Consider the following 21,296-nt stretch of genomic DNA (forward strand, 5'->3'; position numbering starts at 1 on the left):
TCTAGGGGGCGCTGTGGTATTAATGGCTGAGAAGTGGGGGGGCTCGGGACCCTCTGCCATGTAATACACCAGTAATGACACATGATAGGTAAGGGGGGGGGGGGCCGACATCTATAGTATGGCTTTATTAGAAGGCTGCAGCTTTGTGTCTTATAGTTACTTGTCTTGTTTCCTCTCGGTTTCTAAGATCTCTGCTTGGTGCAAGTGAATGGAAACTTTCCAATGAACCTTTGTTTTGTGGCGTCCTGGGAGGGGGCGCAGATATCCCACCCCTCACACAGCTGCCCCCTCGTCTGCTGCCATGTTCAGTTGGGGTCATGTCATATTACCATAAAGAGCAGAGTTGTATTGTGTGACAGGAGGTGTTGTCTCATGGCCTGGGTTAAATATTCCCCAGCAGAGGTTGTGCCCGGGACACCACCGGCAACATGGAGGAATAACCTGAAACTGTAACAAAGCTGCAGCTCTGAGGAAACGAATAACAGCCTGGACTGGAGGCAGCATCAGGAGGACGACCGCCATGCTTTACACTGCAGCCAGAAAACCTAAAGAGAAACTCTATGAAACCTTTTATTTATGGGGAAAAAAATAATTTAAAAAAATGTAGAAAGTGTTTTCCAATCTGTAGATGACGACGTGACACTACAAGTCCCAGCAGGTGCTAAGCTTATCCTGTGATAATGTCTGTGGAGCTGCTGTATCCAATCCCATCGTGTGATATGTATCTAATCCTATTGTGTGATACTGTCTGTTGGGTCCCTGTATCTAATCCCCTCCTGTGTGATGCCGTGTATCCGAGCCTGGAGTTGTTTGTGTCTCGCTTGTGTCAATATTTTTGTTGGTGACTTGTCGGGGTGCGCTGTGGCCCCCAAGTCCTGGACAATGGCCCCGGCTCATCTCATTAGGAGACACAAAGAGTCTTTTCAGCCATTGCCCAGACCGTGCCGATCCTGCTGAGGCGCCCCCTGCCCTGCCCCCCTGCCCGGGGTCTCCACCACATTCCTGCTCATTCACAGCCCTGACCAGTGTCCTGGACTCATAAACCCGTCCGGCCACATTCTCCGGCCCCTTCACTGGGGATCTTAAGTGTTATGGAAGGAATGTCAGAAACTTCCTTAGACACACAAGGAGCGGTCGGACCTGATCCAGAACTGAACCCACACGAAGGGTTGGAGGCTTGGCTAGAACATCTGGGAAAGCTGGGTGACATATGGCCCTTCCCTCATAGATTGCAAGCCCTTGGGACAAGGCCCCCTCTCCCGTTGTACCGGTCACTGTCAGGGGATGACTAGTAATGTCCTTCCTCTCTGGGGTATTAGAGATGTTTTATGGAATCTGCCTCCTGCCATCTCTGGTGTACGGGACAGGGCTATTGCTGGGACTTGTAGTGCAGATGTTTTACAATAACTAACTTTCCTCAAAGGGTTAACTTTTTTTTTTCTGTTTTGTTTTAGAAAAAAGCCAAAGGTCAGGAGCTGTTTGAGCAGATCATGTATCACCTGGACCTGATCGAGAAGGATTACTTTGGGTTACAGTTCATGGATTCAGCCCAAGTGCCGGTAAGGGGGGGGGGGTCGCTGGGGTATTGGGGTAATCCCTGTGTGACTTGCTATATCCCCGGCTCTCCTGTGCCAGGCCCTGGTGGGGGGGTCGGGCTGTGTCGGCTCCGGCTGGTTTTCTTCATCTTCTCGCCTGTTTTCTTTCGTCTCCTCCACATTCCTGGGCTGCCCGGAGACAGGCACAGATGGGTGCAGGGTCCTCCTCCTCCTCCCCCTCCTGGGGGATCTTACTGTCAGTAATGGCCAATAATGGGGCAGGACAGGGTTAAGTTCAGGTAGATGAAGCAGAGCTGTGTGTGCGCAATGGAGAAGCGTGACAATAAAAAGTGTAAAGTGTCACCAAATACCACAGTAAGAGGATGTTCACACATCGCAGATACTGCAGAGACTGAAACTCCATTCTGTGCCTCTAAGATTGTTTCTACAGCAGCTGCAGGGATTTCTGCACCAAATCTGCTGCATGTGAATTTATTCCAATAGTGCAGCATATCAGTATATTAGAGAAGTGCACCATACTGGTATAATACAGGATATAATAGTGCACCATGCTGGTATAATACAGGGTATAATAGTGCACCATACTGGTATAATACAGGATATAATAGTGCACCATACTGGTATTATACAGGGTATAATAGTGCACCATACTGGTATAATACAGGATATAATAGTGCACCATGCTGGTATAATACAGGATATAATAGTGCACTATACTGGTATAATACAGGATATAATAGTGCACTATACTGGTATAATACAGGATATAATAGTGCACCATGCTGGTATAATACAGGATATAATAGTGCACTATACTGGTATAATACAGGATATAATAGTGCACTATACTGGTATAATACAGGATATAATAGTGCACCATGCTGGTATAATACAGGATATAATAGTGCACCATGCTGGTATAATACAGGATATAATAGTGCACCATGCTGGTATAATACAGGGTATAATAGTGCACCATACTGGTATAATACAGGATATAATAGTGCACCATACTGGTATTATACAGGGTATAATAGTGCACCATACTGGTATAATACAGGATATAATAGTGCACCATGCTGGTATAATACAGGATATAATAGTGCACTATACTGGTATAATACAGGATATAATAGTGCACTATACTGGTATAATACAGGATATAATAGTGCACCATGCTGGTATAATACAGGATATAATAGTGCACTATACTGGTATAATACAGGATATAATAGTGCACTATACTGGTATAATACAGGATATAATAGTGCACCATGCTGGTATAATACAGGATATAATAGTGCACCATACTGGTATAATACAGGATATAATAGTGCACCATGCTGGTATAATACAGGATATAATAGTGCACCATGCTGGTATAATACAGGGTATAATAGTGCACCATGCTGGTATAATACAGGATATAATAGTGCACCATTGTGGTGCGGCAGAAGGTAATGTGTATAGTCTAGTTATCCAGAACTTCTGCTAATCCGCCATATGTCTGTGCTCTTTGCCATATCTGTTAATAGTGCAATCCCTGGATTTTCTCAGGGGCCGCTGAGTATTCTTGGCCCATTCAGAGCACTGGAACACTTGGCTGAGCAGAGTGTGCGGGTGTGTTGGGGGATGGGTGGGAGGCATCGCTGTCAGGTGATCGCTCCCTATGTGAGTGTGTGGCCGCTTATCTGCACCCAGTGCAGGAAGGCAGACAGTAAGAGATAAACCCGGCTCTGCTACATCTGCAGTCTCTAGGGCGCCCCCTGTGGTTGCAGCGCCTGCCTGTCCTGTATCTGCTGATGGAGATAACAGACTCATAAAGATAAACTAATGGCTTCCTGATTGTGATGGATCTGAGAGGTGATGACGTGTCCGACACAGCGAGCGACACTTGTGCAGCTCCCCCAATCTGTCCGCAGGGGGCCGGAGCGCCATCTGGGGCAGTATATTGGCGTGGCTGTGCACCAGCTAGATAGTTGACCCATGTTACCCCCCTGTGCACTATCTCTGATGGAGCGCTCTTATGTCTTCTATCAGAGGTCTCCCCCCTCCCCCCCTGCAGGTTTCGCCTGGTGACGTTTTGGGGGGGCTCGGCTAGAAATGGGGCTTTAACCTTCTGTGTAATAGTCTCGTAAGATTGTAATAAATGGACTACGTATTAACCCTTCTTCTCCCTCTGTCCTCAGCACTGGCTGGATACCACCAAGAGCATCAAAAAGCAGGTGAAGAGTAAGTACAGCGCCCCCTACAGTTATAGGGAACTTGTCCCCAGTGCAGGGGGGGGGGGCTGTTCCAGATTTTACATGGGGGTCCCAGAGCTTTGCGTTCCACCCCTGGGGCAGCAGTCTCCTTATCCCAGTGGATGGGCCCAGATTCTGCCCCCTGACATCGGTCACCCTGCAGAATGGATGAAGAGCGGGGCACACGACACAAAGTCTCGTCACCGCCCTGTCCCCTTTAAGAGCTGAGACCGTGGCCCTGACGTAATCCTGTCTGGTCCTTATGCCGCAGTGTTGCCGGCCCGGCGGGGCGCCCAGCACAGTAAATTGTCAGCTCTGCCACCTTGGTGCGGGGGAGGGGGCCTGGAATGCCATGCTCGCTGAGCACAATTATTGGTCACATCCGTATAAAATGACTTAATTGGGTGAAGGGCGTTCTGCATTCCGAATTCTGTGATGCCTGAAATTAGAGAGCAGCCGAGGTCGCCATCGCAGCGAGATGTCCCCGGCCGGTCACATGACCCCAGCCTGGTTATCGGCCATGTCATGAAGCCGCTGAATATTTTACTGAAGGTCGGAACGTTTCTGATTAGAATTTCCTAATAATAATTAATACCTTCTACTCTAGTCCCCTCCAGAGCTGCAGCGACCTCCTGGCTGGTCTCAGGCTGCAGTCCTGCTCCTGTGCACTGGGATCTCCAACCTGCGACTCTCTGGACGGTGCAGAACTACAAGTCTCATCATTCCTGCACTGCGGATCCTGGGAGTTGTAGTCCGCCGCAGGATGGGGAGCGCTAGTGCAGAGCGCGCTCGGCTGCCTGGTTATTGTGAGACTTGTAGTGCGCGCGTATCTGTGTAGACTGCGCTGATATAAACCTGACCGTCAAGCAGAGTGACCGCCCTGGTGAGGACTCGCCGCCTCGAGGGCTGATCTGGATGTGATTAGAGAATAGTTGGTGGACGATGCGGTAAAAGTCTATTCTTGTGGGTTTGAGTTCCCCTTTAAGGATGAAACTTTTGCAGTCCGCACCCCCTCCCCCTTTCCTTCGCCGCCGCCGCGCAGCAGTAAAACTTAATAACACGGGATTAATCTGCGGTGTCTGATTTAATTGTATAATTGTGGAGGCCGCGATGTTGACACGAAGCGAATCCAGGTTAGCGCTCCGGTCCGGATACATTAGATAAACCTGACACTTGATGTTTCTCTGCAGTCGGACCGCCATACTGTCTACACATGAGGGTGAAGTTCTACTCGTCCGAGCCCAACAACCTGCGCGAAGAGCTCACCAGGTCAGTGCCACACCAGGGGCTTAGATACACAGCTCAGATACAGTATCACACGGGATAGGATTAGATACACAGCTCAGTATACAGTATCACACAGGATAGGATTAGATACAGCTCAGTATACAGTATCACACAGGATAGGATTAGATACACAGCTCAGTATACAGTATCACACAGGATAGGATTAGATACAGAGCTTAGTACACAGTATCACACAGGATAGGATTAGATACACAGCTCAGTATACAGTATCACACAGGATAGGATTAGATACACAGCTCAGTATACAGTATCACACAGGATAGGATTAGATACACAGCTCAGTACACAGTATCACACAGGATAGGATTAGATACACAGCTCAGTATGCAGTATCACACAGGATAGGATTAGATACACAGCTCAGTATACAGTATCACACAGGATAGGATTAGATACACAGCTTAGTACACAGTATCACACAGGATAGGATTAGATACACAGCTCAGTATACAGTATCACACAGGATAGGATTAGATACACAGCTCAGTATACAGTATCACACAGGATAGGATTAGATACACAGCTTAGTACACAGTATCACACAGGATAGGATTAGATACACAGCTCAGTACACAGTATCACACAGGATAGGATTAGATACAGCTCAGTATACAGTATCACACAGGATAGGATTAGATACACAGCTCAGTACACAGTATCACACAGGATAGGATTAGATACAGTATCTCATGTGATAGGATTAGATACAGCAGAGACTCTTCCTTCTCGGTACGTCCAGGTTGAGTCCATCATATTTGGGGAATTTCTCTCATCATTTTTATTTTTTCTTGATTCTTACAGATATTTGTTTGTTCTGCAGCTGAAACAAGATATTCTAAGTGGAAAGTAAGTGATCCTGAGAATGAGCTTGTAAAGTAAGAAAGTCAATTCTAAGGGTGCGAGGACAGAGTCTGCACAGCCCGTTACCTGCAGGGTTAGATCAGAATGTGATTGGTTTCCAGGCAGAGCTAATAGAGGGACGTTCCGCTGTCTGATACTCCTGACTAATAGGGGTGTTGGCCCGGTCCCTACAGTTTGGTCAGACCTGCTCTTTGGCCTGCACGGTATCGCTGACTGTGGTCGGTTCGTCCAGATGATGTTAACCCTTTATGGATGGTTTTTCTTAAAGGGCCGGGTGCACTGTAATACCTGGCTGCCCCTGTAATAACGGAGGAGCTGCATGTGACCTTGTCCTGATGTCGTTCACACGTTCTGTCTTCCAGGTTGGAGTGCCCATTTGACACTGCTGTGCAGTTAGCGGCGTACTCGCTCCAAGGTAAGGGGGCTTATTACCGTTACCCCTCCTCTATTCTCCATGTGACCCCGCTCCTGGCATGGCTGCACATGGGCATGGGGTAGCACCTATAGAGCCCTCGCCTTTGGTCGGCACGCCTGGAGGTGCGGCGACTAGTGCCGGGAATGGCAGCTCGGGCCGCGGTTTGGCCGGTAAGCCCCCTGTCTGGCTGCTCGGCTCATAAGGAGATTGTATTGAGACGAGATGGGATGTTAATCCGGATTTAGCAGAATTGGTGCTGGCTGCCGGGAGACCTGATATTTCCAGAGGAATCCTGTATTAACCCTTCATCTATCATCACATGTAGCCTGGCCTCCCGCACTGCAGACTCTGGGCGTACTGGGGGCCCGTGGGTTAATAGGGGCCAAATAAAGGGTACCTATAGGCTGCCAGTGGGCCATATTGGGGTCTAGTGGGTCAGCATGAGGGGTCGGGGACCCTTGCACCTCAGTGACCGGTCCTGGAGGTCCGTGACCTTTTATTTTTCCCTTTAGGGGAGCTCGGAGACTTTGACCCTTTGGAGCACACCCCCGACCTGGTGTCAGAATTTCGCTTTGTCCCTACACAGACGGAGGAGATGGAGCTCGCCATAACACAGAAATGGAAGGAGTTCAGGTAACGGCTGGAGACGTCTCTTACAAATCCTTCGCTCACCATTCACATCACTTCACGTCTTCTACTCCAGTCACATCCAAAGCTGCATAAAATTTCTGCTCACTGGCTCTTTAAAGCTCAGCTGCTGTTGCGTTGCATTGTGGGAGATGTTGAATCCTCCATTTCTCTCCCCCAGGGGTCAAATGCCCGCCGAGGCCGAAACGAATTATCTGAACAAAGCGAAGTGGCTGGAGATGTATGGAGTGGACATGCACATTGTGAAGGTGAGCGCTGCCGGTGACAGCTGCTACTGCCACCACCGCCGGGTCCTTGCTTCCTCTCTGCAGGGATTCTGACCGATCTGATACAAATGGTAATATCAGCTGTATAACAGATATATCCGTAGACTAGAGATCTGGAACTACAATACCCAGCAAGCCTGAACAGATTGGTGCCATTGTGTTACATGCAGGAGAATAGAACCCAAATACTGATGAGATTCAGAACTTGTAGGTGTCAGTTTTCACTGTGACACTGGTATTCTATTCATAGAATAGAAAACAAAGCATCCCCTTGCAGGTAGCAGAGTCCTGGGAAGTGAGGGATTGTGGGAGAACAGGATTGATGGTACAAAGTGTTGTGGCCCCTGAGTTGTGCTGAGGGCCCCCCGAGTGTCCTGACTATTCACCTTCTGCTGTGTCCTGAACAGGCTCGGGATGGCAACGACTATCAGCTCGGCCTGACCCCGACCGGAGTGCTGGTATTCGAAGGGAACACAAAGATCGGATTGTTCTTCTGGTGAGTCTCAGGCGGAGGGTTTGGCGTTATTGGGGTTTTTGGGCTGCAGAGAGTTCTGGGATTGCGACCGGTGGATGATGCTGATGGCGACCTTCATGTGGCCCCATTTTGGATGGGAGGGGAGGGGGTTGGGCCCCCAGGGTGATGGCGGACATCCTAAAATGTAATTTTCTTTGTGGGAGAGGCTGCGGCTGAGACGGGCGGGGGCCGAGCGCGTACAGACCGCAGAGCGGACCTCTGTATATCACTAGAGGAGACTCTTCTGTATACGGGAACATCCGTCTGACAAGTGAATAGACTGATCTCGTTTCATGATTTGTAGGTGTTGTCACATGTACGAAGTATATCCGGATATTCCAGAGTCAGAACCGCATCAACAACTTTATTAGTCATGATGACCTCACACGACGAACAATTCCAGGCCTCTGATAGGGTTTACAATGTGCAATGAAAATAACTCCTAAAATGTTCCAAAAGCCAGAAAATGGGCGAAACTTGAGATAAACGGCCGAGAATCGCTCAGGGAATATTCATAGGGATTGGGCCACGTGTCCAGCACTTACTGGGGGTTTTGTTATATTGTGGGGAATCTTCAGACCCTAAAGTGTCATTACTGGGGCCCAAGGGAGGTGAAAGAGTCAAAGCGGCTGCTCAGATTCTCCTCTGTTTCCATGTGGTCCTGCCGCTGTGCCACGTCTTGTTTGGTGCTGCCGCTGTGCCGCCTCTTGTGTGGTTCTGCCGCCTGTTGTGGTCCTGCTGGTGTGCCGCCTGTTGTGTGGTGCTGCCGCCGTGCCGCCTCTTGTGTTGTGCCGCCTCTTGTGTGGTGCTGCCGCTGTGCCGCCTGTTGTGGTGCTGCCGCTGTGCCGCCTGTTGTGGTTCTGTCACTGCGCTGCCGCCTCCTCCTCTCTAGACCGTGTCTTTCCAGCCTTTGTTCTGCAGCCCGTCCGGATCGGTCTGATCATTAGATACTTATAGAATTGTATCTCGATGTATCTAAACCAGCAAAGCTGTGACTTGTCCTTCCGTTCTGTTGTTCACTTGTCTGAAGCGGCCACCAACAGATTGGACATTGTGTGTTAGTGATGACCGGTGTGTGTGTCCTCCGACCCCCTGGTACTTACCATGTATATTGTGGCTGTGATCCAGGTGTATCCTCCTCAGTACTATAGACACTGTATATAGATGTAACCATATCCCGACATGACTCCGTATTTCACGTTACTTACCCTGCGATATACCGTATATGTATATATAAATCATCTACTGACTATCTCGCCCTGACATTACCATGGGCTCCTGCCCGCACCCGGATGTCTTCTGGGCAAACACTGGAAGGTCACATGACCGCTGAGGAGCGGACAACGCGCCACGTCACTCTGGTGATTCTGAAACTCAAACGTTGGTTTCTCTACCTTGATATAAAGTAAATCTCGCTTGTCAGTGTAGTAACCTAGGACTCGGCTATTAACCTGTAAATCCCTGCAGACCTCCAGGGTATTAACCCATAACTGTCCACTCCTCCCTCTACAACCACCTTTTTACAGTCTCTGCCCTCGGTTGCACTTTGCTGACTGCTTGTAATACCAGGTTCTACCACCAGGGGGCAGTACGGCCCTTCTCACACCTGCCCCCTCCCTGTTCTGACTGTTTCTGTCTTATGTTTGGTGACACATTCTCCAGGAATGGCGGCGATTGCAACATCTGCAGAAAAAATGTGAAATATGTCCTCATAGAGATTGTCTTGTAACCTGAGCGTGCAGATAACAGTGTGAGCAGGGCGGGGGCGCTCCGCCCCGCTACCAGGTACAGAGAACCAGGAGTTAATAATCCTTATTACTCATTCCTTAGTTATTCGCTTCCGGCTCTTACAGGATCTGCGGTGACAATTCCTGTGGTCCGGCATCTAATCCAGATTATTGGACTAACAAGATCTCCGCAGTCTAGAACCGTCAGGGACTGAAACCTGCACAGAATGAATCAATCTGAGGGGTTGTTACAATGTATCCAGCCTGCACAATCCGGTGTCCTGACACTGTTACATCTCACCTGATACATTGTAACATCTGCAGTCCGGGCTGTGTAACTACAGTGTTGGGGGCGCGTTCACACTGCTGTTATTAGTCTGTTGTTCTCATCCGCAGTGACCATTAACAGTAGTAGAATAACTGCCCCAGACTGCCCCCCCCTGCGGCCACTACCTGGGACTATAAGGTAGAAAACACGATGGACACTTTCTTCCGTCTTGTTTGTTTTCCATGCAGGAATCTCAGGACTTGCTACAATGTGATGAAAGGGAAAGTGATTTGGATATAAAGGGGCAAAATCCATCGGGGGAGGGGAGGGGGGCTACAAAATATCTGCAGCCATTCTGATTTTTGAGTCTCTTCTGTAAATCTGACCAGATATTAATAAAGACTGAATAATTCTTCTCCGCCATCTTCTCTTACAGGCCCAAAATAACTCGTCTGGACTTTAAGAAGTCGAAGCTGACGCTGGTCGTGGTGGAAGACGATGAGCAGGTGAGGAGCGAGGAGACCCCAGATTATGTGGAGGTGAAGGAACCGAGATAAACCGGGAGGGGGAGGAGTGGGGGTTTGCGATCTCTATTGTTTGGCCACTAGATGGCGCAATATTAAAGTGTCACTGAATGTTCCGACAACATTTGATTTTCTGTCCGTTTTTGTGTCCTTTATACATTTTGTAATAACTTTATTATTCTGAGAGGCAGAAACAAGGGGAAGAACGAAACTCGTCGGATGTCACAGAAAGGAGACAAAGTGTGTGAATAAAGTTATTACAAAACCTCTTAATGACACAAAAACTGCCAGAAAATCACAAGTTGTCGGAACGTTTCATTATGCAGTAACCTTGTATCGATCCGCAGCTCTGGTCTCAGACGTCTGCCCCTTTTAAGAGCCACGTGATGATGTAATACCCCAGGTTACCAGTGAGTGGCGCTGCGATGATCTCGCAGATCTCCTAGAATAATGGCGACTTTCTTATTTAAAGGGCAAGGAGCAGGAACACACGTTTGTATTTAAGATGGAGCATCCGAAGGCGTGCAAGCACCTGTGGAAGTGTGCGGTGGAGCACCACGCCTTCTTCCGTCTCCGCGGACCCACGCAGAAAAGCTCCAGCCGCTCCGGATTTATACGGCTGGGGTCACGATTCAGATACAGGTAAAGCTGCAAAAGAGACCAGTTTATAGGGTCATAGGTGCCAGGCATTGTGTATACAGCCCTCAGTATACCTGCTGGGGGGGGGGGGAGGTCACACCCAGATTCTGGGGCAACATGGTGCAGCAATGCAAGGGGTCACAGCCAGACCCTGGGGCGGCGGATACTGGGGGTCACACCCAGACCCTGGGGCGGCGGACCCTGGCATGGCGATTCAGGGTCCTATCTGGATCCCAATGTTTTCGGTGTCTTGCCCCAATGTTCAGTATGTAGGTTACAATCTTTGTCCTCTAATCACACCCAGAGCTGCAGTCACAATCTTGCTTGGTTTAGAGGATCTCCTCCCCTGGGGAGTAATACAGAAGCTTCTTATGTTGTGAGTGAAGCTTTGGATGTGACTGGAGTAAGAGATGGAACTTGTGAAGCGACTAAACCTTCACCAATGCGGCCGGATATAGCAGAGCTGACTCTGTTCTGGGCCTGCGGCCTCTGGATCTCGCTCCCGGGTGATGTGACCTGCAGTCCTATGTGAAGTGACGGCTCTGCAGCTGCAGGATATCACTTCTATTTTCGGTCACTCTCTGTTCGGGTCCTCGATGGCTCCTTGTGCCCGGTTGCGTTCCCCTTTCATCCCAGAGATCTTCGTGTTCTAATTTTTTATTTTTTTTGGCTTAACAGCGGCAAAACCGAATACCAGACGACAAAATCCAGCAAACCGCGGCGCTCGTCGTCCTTTGAGCGCAGGCCCAGTAAACGCTACTCACGGAGAACCTTGTTAAACAGAGGTAGGTGGCGCAGCAATGGCGGACACGGCGAGGTCGCTTTACTGCCTGCTGTGAAATGATAAAATCTTACGTTTACCTTTCTTTCCATTCACAGCCCAATCGCAGAGACCCGACCTGATCAAGTAAGTGCAGACTCCGCCCCCTCAGGCGCTGCGGCCGGTCATGTGACTCCTCTTTAATTCTGTCTGTTTTCCTTTGTTGCCTTCAGCGCTGAAAGATCGGAACTAGCGAATCACCCCAATGGGGCTCAGCAGGTGAGAGACCTAAGGATAGGATTAGATACAGCAGAACGTATAGGATTAGATACAGCAGAATGTATAGGATTAGATACAGCAGAACGTATAGGATTAGATACAGCAGAACGTATAGGATTACATACAGCAGACCGTATAGGATTAGATACAGCAGACTGTATCTCACAGGATGGGATTAGATACGGCAGACAGTATCACACAGGATAGGATTAGATACGGCAGACAGTATGACACAGGATAGGATTAGATACAGCAGACAGTATCTCACGATGGGATTAGATACAGCAGACAGTATCACACAGGATAGATTAGATATGGCAGACAGTATGACACAGGATGGGATTAGATACGGCAGACAGTCTCGCTCAGGATGGGATTAGATACGGCAGACAGTCTCGCTCAGGATGGGATTAGATACGGTAGACAGTATCGCTCAGGATGGGATTAGATACGGCAGCTCTGAGTATTGCTCTCTAATAACCCTTGGCCTGTGTTGCAGGTTTGGCCCGTGAGACCGTCCTCTCGCCAGCCGCCCGCGCTCCCCCTGAAGTCGGGGTCTTTTGAGGTTGAGTCCCTTCACCAGAGTCCTGGCTCCAGTCACCCGGAGAAATGGTTTGTCTGTTTTTCGTCTCTTGTTCGCTTCAGCTCGCGGGATTCTCTTTAAGTCTTTGGGGTGTGATTGGTTTTTGGGGTGTCTGAGATCTCTGCTAGCATATTAAAGTCCTCCTTAAAGGGGTTGTACAGAATATCCCGGTCAGGACTAGTGTGATGTGACCAGGTGCGGTCACTGTCCGTGTATCGTGTAACCCTCCTATTTCTTAGATTTAAGGTCGGCTGCCTGTTGTGCGGGGGAGGTGGGTGCTGGACAACCCCATTATTCGTGTATCTAATCTACTAGGCCATATAGCTCAGCTATGGGGGTGAGACCTTAAAGGGAACATGTCCAGCCTTCTACAGTGTTACACTATATATAGATGTTCCGCAGACTTCTCCTAGACGTTTGTTACAATGTGTCGCCAGGTATAAGCTCTCTGCTGGCTGTCAGTGAATGGGGTCACTTAGGGCTGTGAGCTTGTCCTGTTACATCTGTATCCAGGCCAGACCATCCTGTGGCCCGTACTCCAGACTGATACATTCCTGCGCTGATACACTGTAACAAACTGATGCTCGGGAGGGGGGGGGGGGGATTATTCTTCGCTCTTGTGCTCCCCGGATTGCTCTGGGTGGGGGAGGGGTGCGAGGGCTTTGCTGTAATGTCAGTATATTTTGTGCCGCTGTCTCTGCTGCGCTGCTTTCCTTGTATCCAATCAGACGTTGCTCCTGCGGTGTGTGGCGCCCTCTGCTGGTGGTGGTGGTGGCGGGTCCTGTGGATACGGATATCAGCTGTGATCTCTGCTATCGGTATCATTAGCCGCTTGTGCCCTGTGATCGCTCCTCTCTGCCGCGTCTCTGCTCTGACTTCTGATTTTGGGACTCGATTCTTTTCATCTTTCTCCTTTGTGAACAAACCTGAGACCCGATCGCTGCGGGGAATCTGATCGCCGCCGTAGCCTGAGGGTTTAGGATTTGGAACAACCTCTTGTGGCTAATCAATAATGGTGGAAGTGATCCATAATCCAATAATCTAATCCCAGGAATCGCAGGATCCAGTCTGAATAATCATCATCATTGATTACTTGGATCAGGTTCTGTTATTGATCAGAAATAATCAGCCCTGATAGAAGATCCCGAGATCTGCGATCAGTCCCAGTGTAAATTGTGATCAAGTCAGGGATCTAAATAACCAACCTGATCATTGTGATCAGTGATCTAATCCCATAGACTGAAATCTGACGGCAGTGATCAGATTTATAATCTAAATCTGGTGATCTGATCCCATTAATCTGATGATCAATAATTTGTGATCAAATCCTAATAATCTGATTTTAACCTTGTGATCAGCTCCTAATAATCTGTGATCTGGTGATCAGGGATCTGGTGTAATGCTGCATGTTCCGGTTGATCTCCTCTCGTTGCTGATCCAGTGATCCTTTCTGTTTGGGGAGGCAGCAGTGATCGCTGGCTCTCCTCCTCCTCCTCTTCCTCGCTTCCTCTCGGTTGCCGGTTTCTCTTGCGGTTTTTTCGCCCCTCTTATTCGTATTAATCTTTAGTCTTACATAACACAACCGCAGGCCTGCAGGAGCGCCGGGCGCTGCTCGGGAGGACAGAGGCCACCGGACTCCGCAGCCGCCCTCCTCCTCCGCGCTGCTGGCCGACAGAAGCTACACACACTACGTGCATCAGCACAACGCCAAGAACGCCGGGAAACCCATGGAGCTCCGCAGTCTGGACCCGCGGGTGACCATGACGGAGTTATAAGACGCGCAGCTACTAGGGATCCTACAAAGAGCTGATCAGTAATGGAAGATTCTCTGCGTTTTCTGTCCTGGAGACTCCGCCCTTCAACTGATGATGTCACTTCTAGATAGACTCTGAACTCCGAGCTCCGCCCACTGGATGATGTCACTTCTAGATAGACTCTGAACTCCGAGCTCCGCCCACTGGATGATGTCACTCATAGACTAGACCCGGCTGCTATTGCTGATCCATTGATTTGATACATTTCATGTTTAGGTCATTACAATGTTGCCATTATCCCTGTAAATAGCGGGGGAGGGAAGAGACGCAGGAATGTTGGGGGGGCCCCTGGATAATCTAGGTGATGTAATCTACACCCGCCCCCCCCCCCTGTTGTCCTTCTCCGGCCCCTCCCCCGTCTTTATTGCAAAACATATGATAACGTTAACAGCTTTTTATTGCTTTGTGTAATAAATTCCAAGAATTCCAGGAAAATCTTCTACAAATGTTCTAAATCTGATTCCCCTCCTGGTTCTGTCTGGCGATGTCCCTATGCTAACTCTTCCTGGCCCCTGTCCTGTAGAAACTGCTTACGGCAGCCGATCACAATCGCACTTGTATGTGTATTTTGGAGCAGGACGTTGTACAGGACAGGAAGTGTTATCAGAGGGACACGGGCAAATAGGATCTGCTCCAGTTACAAGACGTCTGTAACCAATGAAATGTCTCCCCTGAATCCGTCCCTAGGGTTCCCTCTCTGAATCCGTCCCTAGGGTTCCCTCTATGGATACAGATTTCTGCTCCGTCATCTCTGATTCTAACTGAACAGTCTCCAAAGGTCTGTAAAATTTTTCTTTTTTTTTCTTTTTCCTGCTTGTGTGGCCACTAGGTGGCTCATGTGTGAAGACGAAGCAGATAATAAATGGTTAAACCTCCATTGTTCTTAGAGGAATTGGTTCTTCACATCAGGCCGTGCCGCCGTACATCTGAGGGTTGTCCTCTCTGCACCTGCCTGTATGTCAGTCTTCACTGTCATCCTGGCATTCTATTCATTCAGCAGCTACTGGATGGGTACAGGTGTATGTAAGACATTATGGGCGGACATCTTACAGTAGAAGCCGCCACCGCTGCCACCAGCACCGGCTGTGGGTCTGTAGGGGGCAGCGCTGCGCCGGGGGATGGGGTCTCAGGATTTTCCTGCCTCCTCCACAGCTTTGTCAGTCTAACGGAGAGTCAGGAATTGCTGGAAAAGAAACTGGACGAGATCCTGGCGCTGCCGGTGACTGCGAGCCCCGGGCCCGGCCTGGACACCGGACTCCTGGCCTTCTCCAACCCCTGCTCCGAGGAATTGCCTGGAACGCAGCCGCTCGTCCCCCCAGGTAAGCGAAACCTCCAGTTCTGTCCTGTGCCTGGGAAAGCTGGGTGACTACCAATGGCGATGGCCTCAGCGTGGGGGATGTGGCTCAGGGGTCTCACTAGGGGGCACTTACTTTACCGCCGGCCCTGGGTCCATCTAATCCTCTAGTTTTATGTTTCAGTCTTTGAAGATGCGACCGTGAGGCTGAACAACGTGGACGCCATAACCGCGACTATTCCGCAGATGCGACTCAATATCAATGTGAACAAGCAGGTATGGGGGAGGGGGGTTGTAGGGTCTCCTCCGAGTGTAGGATTTGGGTTATTATACCACCAGGACATGACTTTGTCCTCCATTACCCCCATCCCCACTCCTGTATACTCCCTGCCCCCCGCCCGCGGCTTCCTCTGATACTCCCCGCCCCTGCGGCTTCCTCTGGTACTCCCTGCCCCCCGCCCACGGCTTCCTCTGATACTCCCCGCCCCCGCGGCTTCCTCTGGTACTCCCTGCCCCCCACCCACGGCCGCTGATAACAACCCCCATTATTGTCTCCCAGGAGGACCCGGTGAAACTGCTGGAGAAATGTCTGAATAACAAGGTGGAGGCCCCGTCATGGCCGCCCGGCGATATAAAGAGCAACATCCTGAAGGCCCAGGTGGAGGCCGGACACAAGGTGGGCTAATGCAGTGTCAGTGGCGCCCCCTGCTGTCAGTACAGGACATACTAGAGTTCTATTCCTGGGGCGATGGTCACATTATCTGACTCTTTGTGTCTTCACAGATTGATCCCCAAATCCTCTCTTACAGTCACATGACTGCGAACACGGAGGAGACGTCTCCCAGGCAAGTGTCCGCCAATAACCACCCGCCCCCACCGATCCCCATCAGCCCCTCCCCAAGGTAACGGCGGCTTCTTCCTTTACAGAGGTATCACTGTGAAAGTCAATAACCAATCACTGGCGCAGGAAGGCCTGGAGGGGGCGCCGCAGAGTCCGGTGCAGGCAGCCTTGGTGACGTGAGTAATATCCACCCCTCCCCCGGACCCCCGTATTACCAGGGGCTTGTATTATGTTACTGTGCAGGATCTCTGACCTGTGACCTCCTGGCGCCCCCTATCTGCAGCTCAGGGCATCCCCCCCCCCTCCCCCCGCTGTTATAAAGGCCGCGCTCATGCACCGCTCGCTGTTATCAGCCAAAGATCTTCATGTCGTGCGCCGGGATTTTATTTTGCAGAAATTCCGAGTCCCAGGAACTGAAAGAGTCAAAAGTTGAGAACTCGGCGATGTCGCCGACCCCGGAGGAAACCTCACAAATCAAGGTACCCCCATCTTAATACCCCCCAATATATGTGTATGTATGCGTGTGTGTATGTGTGTGTGTGTATGTGTATATATATGTATGCGTGTGTATGTGTATATATATATATATGTATGCGTGTGTATATGTATGCGTGTGTATATATATGTATGCGTGTGTGTGTGTGTGTATATATATATGTATGCGTGTGTATATATATGTATGCGTGTGTATGTGTGTGTGTGTATATGTATGCGTGTGTATGTGTATATATGTATATGTGTATATATGTATGCGTGTGTATATATATGTATGCGTGTGTATATATATATGTATGCGTGTGTGTGTGTATATATATGTATGTGTGTGTGTGTGTGTGTGTGTATATATATATATATATATATATATGTATGCGTGTGTGTGTGTATATATATGTATGTGTGTGTGTGTGTGTATATATATATGTATGCGTGTGTGTGTGTGTATATATGTATGCGTGTGTATGTGTATATATGTATATGTGTATATATGTATGCGTGTGTATGTGTAGTGGTTGTGGGGGGGGGGGGGGGGGAGGGGCACTAGCCGCCATTTTTACCTTACACCGGCTGTAGCTTTGTACACCTGCCCTCACCTGTTGCCCCTTCCTCTCCGCAGAGTGTGACCGACGACCTGGACCTGCTTTTGGCATCGCTGACCGAGAACCTTATTGACCTCACAGAGACCCCTCCCCCGCCGGTAACTCCGCCTCTGATGATTTCGGCTATTCTTCCATCTATCAGGCAGGGCTGACGTGTTGTTTCTTCTCCATAGGTCCCGTCCTACACGTCTATCACCCCCCGGTGGTTAATACCAGTAAGTGCGGGTGTCGCCAATCTCTTTGGGGTGACTCTTTGCAGGCGGCCCCACTTGTATACACCCCCTCCCCGCCGTGTACATGGGGGGCCTCCTATGTGCTTTACATCACAGTCCACACTACTAACCCCGGTATGCAGGACGGCCGACAGAGCGCGCTCACTGGGCCCCAAAGCACAAGTCGCTCTGCTGTGTTGCAGATCTGGATGTGACTAGAGTATAAGACACGTAAATGGAGCCGCACCCCACAAAGGACTTTTTGGTATCTTTCTGCCATTTTGGCCAAGGGCAGGAACTCTTTTTGTCTGACCCCATCTGCCCTCCCCTCCCCCGCACAACCTCACCGATTCCTAATTCTTGTTCTTCTCAGAGTGGCGTTGCATCAAACGGACACCTTGGAGCGGAGGCCACCCTGCCAGCAAAAGTCCTGAACAATGTGACCGACTCGCCAGCTGCTGCCGCGGAGCCCCTCAATGTCGCCCCCGCCCCCAGGTGAGAGCCGGTGCTTTACGTTGCCAGGTTTAGCATGGTTGCTATCCTCCAGAGACAGCGCCTCTCCTGCCCATGGGACGAGTCTAATATTGAAGTGAATGGCGCTGCAATACCAGACACAACCTGTGCACAGGGGAGGCGCTGTGACAGTCTAATCTGCTGCAGACTTCTATTAACCCCTGTGATTCTTCGGTTTCTAGCCCTGTGACCCCGGAGGAGGTGACCAGACCCCGCTGTCTGCTGACCACAGAGCTGTGAGGAGACGGGACATTAAAGGGACGGCGTTATCAGTCCAAGAAGCTGCCGCTGAGCCTGAACAGATCTCCTGACAGACCAGAAGAAGATCCGTCACTTTAAGCTATTGATACACTGGAATCTCTCCCCTCCCCCGTCACGTTGTCATGTGGCGGCGTATCGGACGCCGTGTGCGACTTCCCGCTCTGCCTTACGCTCTGATCTCGCTGCGGTTTTTATAGTCCAGCGATGATGATGTTTAACCGCGTCATGGCCGTGTTACGAAACAGTTTCCTTCGTGCAGGAGGATCCTCCTTGGGGATTGTACGTGATCGTTCACACCTGAGCCCGCTCTCACGTTGCACCCACAAGGCCGGGGCTTTTTTTATGGTTTTGTTTTCCATTAACTTTTTATTTTTTATCTTTATCTGTTTTATATCCGGATAAAATGATGTAACACAAAGTATCAAGGCCAGGAGAGGCTGGAAAGTGAGAGACTGCTGCAAAGAGCAGGGTAACCAGACCCAGCATGGTGGCTGCTTCCCCCCGGGGGGATGGGGTGTTGGTGCAGGAGGTTTTGCTCTTGTGCTTTGTTCTTCTGGTCCTGAGTTAGTTTTACTTTTTTACTCTAGTCGCATCCAAAGCTGCATTGTAAGCTTCTCTTGGTCTCTGCTGCTTGTCTGTACAGCATTTTACTGTTGGATGTGATGTAGAATGTGGGGTGGGGTTGGTCTGCCGGGATGACGTCGATGACAGTTGTGGGTGCAGATCTGGGTGTGACTAGAGTAGAGGTAGGCAGCTATTGTGGAACTATAACCCCCAGCATGCATACTCGCTCTGTTCTTCTTGAATGGAGTATGCTGGGAGTTGTAGTTCCCCAGCAGCTGATGCCTGTAAGTAGCCACGACGTTCCCTCTGACCTGGTCTGGATTTTGTCTGTTTGGAGATGCAGCTGCGTTCCAGTGTGTCATGTCTTTGCTGCTGTCCTGTTTTCACGGCTTTTATTCTCCTCGGTCAGAGCTCGGCGCTGCCAATAAATTTATTGTATGTGGTCACCACGACACACAATGACCTCAAGGTTAAAGGGGAACTCTCTGCAAGGTTGTATCTGAAGCCCCTGCATGTATCTGCAGCATGAGACCCCCTCCCCACATGCTGCCCCCTCCTGGACAGGCAGGAGAGACACACAGGGAAGCCGCGGCCTGTGACTACACGGTGCAGGATCAGAGCGGAGCCCCCGATGGGTATTAATACCTTGTACATGATGAGGCCCCTTTAATACGCTGACACATTGTCACGCAGTGCGGACACATTCATGTACAGGTGAAGAATAACCCGGCGGCTCCAGGGAAAGGATTTCCAGGATTGTAGTAAGTCTCTGTGTTTTGGACGGTTTATCAGGTTTATTTTGATGGATTTTATGAATTTTAATTGAAGCTGCAAGTTGCACTGATCTTGTGTTTCTGCTCCAGTCACATCCAGAGCTGCAGTCAACCCCTTGTTCTTGTTGGCTCCCCGGGTGCAGGACGTTGCACCGCGCTGCTGTGTTTTACCTCTGGCACTGTCAGCAGACAGTCTGACGTCTTTTCCTAAAGTAATGGGCAGCTTGCCAACCATTCTTTTCTGCGTGTTGTCAGATCCCCTCCCCCATCCGCTCCCCAATCGGCAGGGACGTCTCTTCTGTATGGCCACCTCTATTGCTGCCGTTGATTGTATTCGCACATTCCATTTACGGTATAGGAGGCTTGCGTGCAGCTCTGGATGTGACTGGAGCATAGGACCTGATATCTTGCATTGGTATGATCTGAGTGATATGTTTGTGATGTGACTCTCCCTCGCTGGCTCATCGTGTGGTTCAGTCCTCGCCGCCGCCGCGCTCTGTGGTCGCAGGGAGGGCGGTGACCTATCCGTGGCTGCAGCTCCAGGAAATGTACTGACACTTAATGTTCATTGTATTGTAACTTGTATCTTCTGACATAACCACTGATATCGGCCCCTCTCCTATGCAGGGAACTACAACTCCCAGCATGCACTGCCAGCCGGGGCGCGCTGTATAACCCTAGGGTAGAGTCTGGCACTTTATCACTGGATTCCACAGCTTCATAGACATTTATCAGAAGTTTTACTGTTTCATTCTCACCTTGTCCTCTTCTGCTCTAGTCACAGCCAAAGCTGCGTTTACAGTGATAAAACCGTGTCCTTTACTCCAGTCACTGAGTTTACAGATTCATTGCATTCTGGTAAATGGTTTTCAAGTTCCGGGGCCCCGCTCACAGTCTGTAATGGGGGCCCTACTTACCATGTGCTATATCTTATGTCTGCGCCCACTGCCCCCCCTCCTCTCTATAGTGCGACCACTTCTGTTACCTGAATTGTAAATGCAGCTGTGGCTGTGACTGGAGTATACTCCGATATGTAATAGTGTCACGTTGCATGCAGCTCTGGCTGTGACTGGAGTAGCAGACCATGTTCATGGACTTTCTTTGTAGGTTTCACTTGTGGGTGGGGTTACGTTAGGCCCCGCCCTGTCACCGCACGGACTATATTTCTACTCTTTTTACTTTTTTTCGCACTAACCGGATTTTTACTCTTTTTGATATTTTGCTGTAGATCAGAAAGTAATTTATTTTATTTTTTTCTTTATTTTTGCAACAATTCCTCGTAGACGCCTGAACGTGACTCCGGTTTGTACTGAACAGATCTTTGGGGAAAATTTTT

General features: G+C 49.8%; 1 protein-coding gene across 1 annotated transcript in view; it reads left to right on the plus strand.

Moving 5' to 3' along the window:
• Nucleotides 1-21,289, plus strand: part of EPB41L5 (erythrocyte membrane protein band 4.1 like 5) — a 33,042-nt gene extending 11,753 nt beyond the window's left edge. The window contains exons 3-26 of the mRNA XM_075284699.1: nt 1,455-1,559; nt 3,746-3,788; nt 4,990-5,068; nt 5,909-5,953; nt 6,331-6,383; nt 6,896-7,016; nt 7,192-7,279; nt 7,705-7,793; nt 10,243-10,312; nt 10,803-10,972; nt 11,648-11,754; nt 11,849-11,876; nt 11,963-12,008; nt 12,508-12,620; nt 15,558-15,724; nt 15,884-15,975; nt 16,259-16,375; nt 16,483-16,544; nt 16,627-16,716; nt 16,935-17,019; nt 17,655-17,735; nt 17,811-17,852; nt 18,223-18,344; nt 18,545-21,289. Of these exons, the coding sequence (XP_075140800.1) occupies nt 1,455-1,559; nt 3,746-3,788; nt 4,990-5,068; nt 5,909-5,953; nt 6,331-6,383; nt 6,896-7,016; nt 7,192-7,279; nt 7,705-7,793; nt 10,243-10,312; nt 10,803-10,972; nt 11,648-11,754; nt 11,849-11,876; nt 11,963-12,008; nt 12,508-12,620; nt 15,558-15,724; nt 15,884-15,975; nt 16,259-16,375; nt 16,483-16,544; nt 16,627-16,716; nt 16,935-17,019; nt 17,655-17,735; nt 17,811-17,852; nt 18,223-18,344; nt 18,545-18,602 (2,073 nt within the window). The 3' untranslated portion in view covers nt 18,603-21,289. The remainder of the gene's footprint in view (nt 1-1,454; nt 1,560-3,745; nt 3,789-4,989; nt 5,069-5,908; nt 5,954-6,330; nt 6,384-6,895; nt 7,017-7,191; nt 7,280-7,704; nt 7,794-10,242; nt 10,313-10,802; nt 10,973-11,647; nt 11,755-11,848; nt 11,877-11,962; nt 12,009-12,507; nt 12,621-15,557; nt 15,725-15,883; nt 15,976-16,258; nt 16,376-16,482; nt 16,545-16,626; nt 16,717-16,934; nt 17,020-17,654; nt 17,736-17,810; nt 17,853-18,222; nt 18,345-18,544) is intronic.
• The last annotated feature ends 7 nt before the right edge of the window (nt 21,290-21,296 follow it).

The sequence above is a fragment of the Leptodactylus fuscus genome, chromosome 8 (assembly GCF_031893055.1).
Source record: "Leptodactylus fuscus isolate aLepFus1 chromosome 8, aLepFus1.hap2, whole genome shotgun sequence".
In the NCBI taxonomy this organism is placed as follows: Eukaryota; Metazoa; Chordata; class Amphibia; order Anura; family Leptodactylidae; genus Leptodactylus; species Leptodactylus fuscus.